At 59.2% G+C, this 5,575-nt stretch overlaps 1 protein-coding gene across 2 annotated transcripts in view; it reads left to right on the top strand.

Moving 5' to 3' along the window:
• Nucleotides 1-5,575, top strand: part of DNAJB5 (DnaJ heat shock protein family (Hsp40) member B5) — an 11,144-nt gene that overhangs the window by 764 nt on the left and 4,805 nt on the right. The window contains exons 2-3 of one of the 2 annotated variants that reach the window (XM_009647270.2): nt 2,474-2,718; nt 4,753-5,351. In XM_009647270.2, coding sequence (XP_009645565.1) covers nt 2,474-2,718; nt 4,753-5,351 — 844 coding nt within the window. Of the gene's footprint in view, nt 1-2,473; nt 2,731-4,752; nt 5,352-5,575 lie in introns of those variants that run through there. The other variant, XM_009647271.2, reaches the window with a different exon arrangement.

Raw genomic sequence — 5,575 nt, forward strand, 5'->3', positions numbered from 1 at the left:
CCCCCCCCAGCGGCTGGTCCTCACCCGCACGGTAAAACGTGGCGCGGGGATGCGTTTCGGTAGAGAAATTCCCCCCTCCCTGACCCCAGCTGGACAAAGGGGTCCCTGGCTGGGGGAGCATCCCCAGCAGCATCCCCACCCCGGCCAAAGACCCCCTCGCGGGTCATGACCAGAGATCTCGCAGGGGGCGACAGAGTTTTGCCGGGGCGGGATGTATTTCCATGGGAAGCGCCGTGGGGTTTCAGCCGGGCGAGGGGGTCCCGGTGGTGCTGTCAGGTGGGGCTGGGGGGGGTCAGAGCAGGGCACTGTGGTCCCCGGGGGGGACAACTGAAGGTTTGCCACCTCCGCGTCTCTCAAGCCGGGGTGCAACAGGGTCATCTTCAGTGCTGCCTGGCTTGCCCTTGTTGCGGGGGGCTTGGCATCATCCAGGCAGGGGCCAAATCCTGGTCCTGGTCTTCATGCTGGTCGTGGGGAGCCCCTGCCCCGCACTGGAGGCTGCCGTGGGGAAGGGAGGTGCTGGGGTGACCTTTGTTGGGGCAGATTGGCAGGTTACCTCATACCCCCCCAGATCGCTTGCCTGGGGTCTCTTGCAGCCCCACGGGGAGGGCGGCTGTGGAGGCGGGTGGGGGGCAGAGCATCCCCCAGCGCCTGCGTGGGCTGGGTGCTGGCGGCAGCTCTGCGCGCAGGAGCTGGTACGGAAACGTGCTGGCATCCAGGAGCTGCCGCGGGAGATGCTGTCGGATGCTCTTTACGCCCCCAGGGACCTTTTCCCACCTCTTCTGTGCCTCCCTCCACCCCAGGCTGCCTCGTGTGTCCGTGGGTGCCCCCGTCTTCCCTCGCTGCATCTTCAGAGGTGCCTTGCGTGCCTTAGCCCCCCTCCCCACCTACAGCAAAGGACCTGCTCGGTGGCTGGAGCAAAAAAGAGCAGAAGTTGTGTCAATGTGACCGATTTCCAAGCCTCCGTAGCAGCTTCCCAGCTGTGGAGGGGTTATTATTGCCGGAGGCATGACCCAAGGCAAGCCTTGGATGCTTGGGATGGATGCCAGGGGCTCAGTGCCACACTGTGGATGTGCCCCCTGGGGGTGCCTGGCCACCCTATTCTGAGCTGCTGTGGTTGGGGGGGGACCCCCGTGACCTCCACGGGGTGCTGACGGATAGAGCTTACGGGAACATCTGGTAACTTGTATGATGGTGAAGGAAAGGGCTCACACCCCATACAGAAACCCGTCTGCTGGAGGGACACGATGGGCTGGGGCTTGCCCTTCGGAGCGAGGACGGGGTGAAACCTGGACCGCAGCGGGGAGCAGGACGTGAGCAGGGCTTAACAGAGAGCAGAGGGTCTGCTGGGGCATCGCCTGCAGAAGAGCAGAGCCGGGAGCAAGCACCCAGCTGGGCTGTGCAAGGCAGGGGGGGGCAGCCAGGCCAGGCTGGGGGGACGCAGGAGTTCGCTGTCGGATAACCGAAGGCTGACAAGCCGCGGGAAGAATCCTTGGAGGAGCGTGGGGCTTGCTCAGCCCCTGCCCGGAGGAGCTGCCCTCCCGGCTGCTCCGCCTGCTCCCTGGGTCTCTGCCACTCCAGCAGCGTGACTGGGGCACGGATTAATCACCCGTCCTTTTCCTCCCTTGGGGTATGGCCACCAAGTTTTCCATGCCTTAGTATAGGCATGGCACCAGCCTCGTCCCCTGCATGATGGAGGGAGCGAGCCCTGGGTTTCTGGCTTACTGCAAAATGTAGTTGAAGGCTCTCAGTGAGAGCAAGTCAGGCTAGAAAGAGGTTGGGTTTGGGTTTTTTTTTTTCTTTAAACAAAAAAATAAAAAAGCCCTCCCACCATCACAAGATGTTTCTGTCTAACGGCTTCGTTCTCTCTTCGCTAAATACAAATTATGGCTCTGACACGACGGAGGCGCTTATCTCCAGCTGAATGCCAATTGCTTTCAGGAACAAAATGTTTGAAGTTCCTTTAAGGTGAAGGCGGCAGCACAGTCCCTGCTGCTGCTTTCAGCCTCCAAAAACCTGCTGCCATCACCCTGACTCCCGTCCCAGGTCCCCAGCTGGGAGAGAGCTGGGGGGGGGGGACAGGCACGGGCTGACAGCTACATTTAGACACGGCTCAGCCCTCCGGGCTCAGCGGGGGGGGGAACGGGACGGGGACGCAGTCCTGGCCTGACGTGAGCGGTGGCGTGGCCCTTATAATAACTCTGTGCCCGGGCTCGGGCTCTCCCTCTCCCCGTCAGCCTCAGAGATGAGTCTCCCTGTCCCCGCCGTGGGGCTCGGGGGGATAAAACCGGAGCCGGGGCGCATCCTGGCGCCGGGGCTCTGACCTCCAGTGGGAAGCGTGGGCTTGAGCCGGCTCTGGTGCTGCTGGCCGGTGGGACGTGGGGAGCATCGGCTCCGTGATAAGTGCGTGCCAGTCCTGTCCCCAGCTGCCCCAGTGCGATATTCGCCTTACGGAGAGCTGTCTTTCTGCTTTCAGGAATAAGTACTCGGCTCCCGGCAGCGTTGCCGTCATGGGGAAGGACTATTACAAGATTTTGGGCATCCAGTCCGGCGCCAACGAGGATGAAATCAAGAAAGCCTATAGGAAAATGGCCCTGAAGTATCACCCCGACAAGAATAAAGACCCCAATGCTGAGGAGAAATTCAAGGAGATCGCAGAGGCTTATGATGTCCTGAGCGACCCCAAGAAACGAGCCGTCTACGACCAGTACGGGGAGGAAGGTAAGGGGACGGGTGCTGGCTCCAAATCGGTTCGTATAGGCAATGGAGTGTTTTCGCACAGAGTTGTCCCTGTGGTTCATGCCTGCCCCCGAAACAAGGCTGGTGGCCACAGAACTGGGGAGGGCAAAGGCTCCACAGGTGCCAGAAATCGTCTCTCATCCCGCTCCTCCCCAGGCTGCTCCGCTTTTCCAACCCACCACTCTGCTTCCCAGGAGGGCTGGGCTCTCCCTGCCCTCCGCCCCGAAACCCCACAGCCGGCCGAGGCGATGGAAGTGGAAGGAGCTCACCTCCTGGGTCATACCTGGGGTAATTCGTTAGCAACCCTTTAACTGACCTAAAAATACCCGAACAGAGGAGCGTTGCTTTTGCCCACATTCCCCCCCCTGCATTCACGCACTGGTCACGCTGCCCTGCCTGGTACAGGCTGACCTACAGGATTCAAACCTTTTCCCAATTTAAGTAATAGGTCCTTGTTTTGAAACCAAGCGGTTGCTGTTGTCTGGTGTTTGGCATGGAGGAGGAGGAGGAGAGCTGCTCCACCGCAGGCGGCCTTATTAGTCGAAGATGGAAGAGCGCAACCCCATTCGAGGAGAGTGCCGAATAGCATCTGCATTAATCAGCCCAGGGCTTGGGTGCTTAAAAGAGCAGGAGGTCTGGCAGGAACAGTCTGCTGGGTGGAAGGGGCAGCCCCTCTCCGGGGCCGGGCAGGTGCCTCCCCTAACAAGCTACCGGTAGCATTAACCGGCAGTGGGTTAATTCTCAACCCGCTAGTTATGTCAGGGCTATGATGGATGCACCGAGGCAGGGTGATTTGCTGTGATGTAAAATGAGAAGAGGCTGTCTCAAGTGGGAAAGCAGCCTTTCCCCAGAGGCACCCGAAATCGGACCCCGCTCGGGCTGGCGTCACAGGATTGAAGGTGAAACCTCCTGGCTGTACATACAGTCTGTTAGGGATGGGGGCTCCACGAGCATTTGGCGAAACCGCCCCCTTGTCGCAGTGGGACAGGGAGTCCTGGCAAAGCCAAACTCCGTTGGACCAGTCCACGATCCCTCACACCTTTTGTTTCCCATCATCAGATGCCTTGGTCGGCATCTGTGTCCCACTTGCTGGGGTGAGCGAGGTGAAGCAAAATCCCCCTAACTTCATAAAGACCCCCAGACTTGGCTGCGCTGTGCTTGTTCCCCTCCTGTCTCCTGCGCTGCAGGGGGCTGGCACTGGCACGAGCCAGCCCGTCAGAAATAGCCCGCCCTGAAAATAGTCCTTGAGCTAGGCTTGGCTTAACCCTTCCTGGCCCCTCCTGGTCAAAAATAGACTTTCAGAGAGCGTGTGTGACCTCTTTGGGGGGCCACTTGTCATGTGCCTTGGCTGCTTGGGAATTTGTGGGGGTTGCAGTGATGTAAGGCTCAGCCTGGGACCTAGCAGGGAAGTTTCCCGTGGGAATGGCTGCCAAAAGGTCCAAACCTTGAGCTCACCTGGCATTTTGTACAGTGTGTATACAGGGAGCTGCCTGCCGACCTGGAGATCCGCTGACCTCCACCTGCTCTGCCACCCAGCGTCACAGTCACTCACTGAGCTCAAAGCCTTTTCCCACCTGCTGGGCCTGATGCTCCTGGACCATGGCCATCGGTGCAGCCCAAGAACAGGGCTCTTTGGGTAGATGGGAGCCTGCCCATGGGGAAACGTGGAGACAGGCTGGTCAGGAAATGTTTTAAATGGAAAGGCTGTGAACTGGGTGGAGAGAACCGAAGAAACGCTTCAGTTTCTCTGTCTTCAGGGACAAAACCTGAAGAGCTTTTGAGATGGAGCTTGCTGGGTGTGGGAGCAGGACTGTGTATCATAGGCTGAGGGGGTCCCTTCCTGGTCCATGCCCTCCGCAGGTGGCTGGGCTGGAGGCGGTGACCTGCACCCCCAGGAGATGCTGGAAGGGCTGCCTGGAGCTAGCAGAGACCACGCTCCCACCTGGAAAGTGCGGTCCCAGCACACTGTCCACTGGCAGGCAGCGTTCATGTCTCGTCTTCCCCTTCCTCTTGCAGGTCTCAAAACTGGAGGTGGCTCTTCAGGTGGCTCAGGGAACACTTTCCACTACACCTTCCACGGAGACCCCCACGCCACCTTTGCATCCTTCTTCGGGGGCTCCAACCCTTTTGACATCTTCTTCGCCAGCAGCCGCTCCCGGATGTTCAATGGCTTTGACCAGGAAGACATGGATTTCGATGATGATGACGACCCTTTCAGTGCCTTCGGCCGGTTTGGCTTCAACGGCATTAATGGGGTTCACCGGCGGCACCAAGAGTCTCTGCACACGCGGAGGAAGGTCCAAGACCCACCCGTCATCCATGAGCTCAAGGTGTCCCTGGAAGAGATCTACCACGGATCCACCAAGAGGATGAAGATCACCCGCAGAAGGCTCAACGCTGATGGCCGGACCATGCGGACTGAGGACAAGATCCTAAACATTGTCATCAAACGGGGTTGGAAGGAGGGAACCAAAATCACATTCCCCAAAGAAGGGGACGCCACCCCGGACAACATCCCTGCTGACATCGTCTTCATCCTCAAGGACAAGCCTCACTCGCACTTCAAGAGGGATGGGACGAACGTGGTCTACACGGCAAACATCAGTCTTAAAGAGGTGGGTACAGGTGGGAAATCCTGCGGGGTGGGAGGTGGAACTGGGTCATGGCATATGGGGCCGAGACAGGAGTCAATCCATGTCCTGTGCCAGTGAGGAAGGACCAGGTAGGTTGCGAGAGATTCAAGCAAAGACCTCTGCAGGGAAGAGCACAGAGGCCAACTCATGCTTGGTTTTGGAGATGCTGAACCTCTGTGCTGGGTGTAGGACCCAGGTGCTGCCAT

The sequence above is a fragment of the Egretta garzetta genome, unplaced genomic scaffold, assembly GCF_000687185.1.
Source record: "Egretta garzetta isolate BGI_Z169 unplaced genomic scaffold, ASM68718v1 scaffold59, whole genome shotgun sequence".
Lineage (NCBI taxonomy): Eukaryota > Metazoa > Chordata > Aves > Pelecaniformes > Ardeidae > Egretta > Egretta garzetta.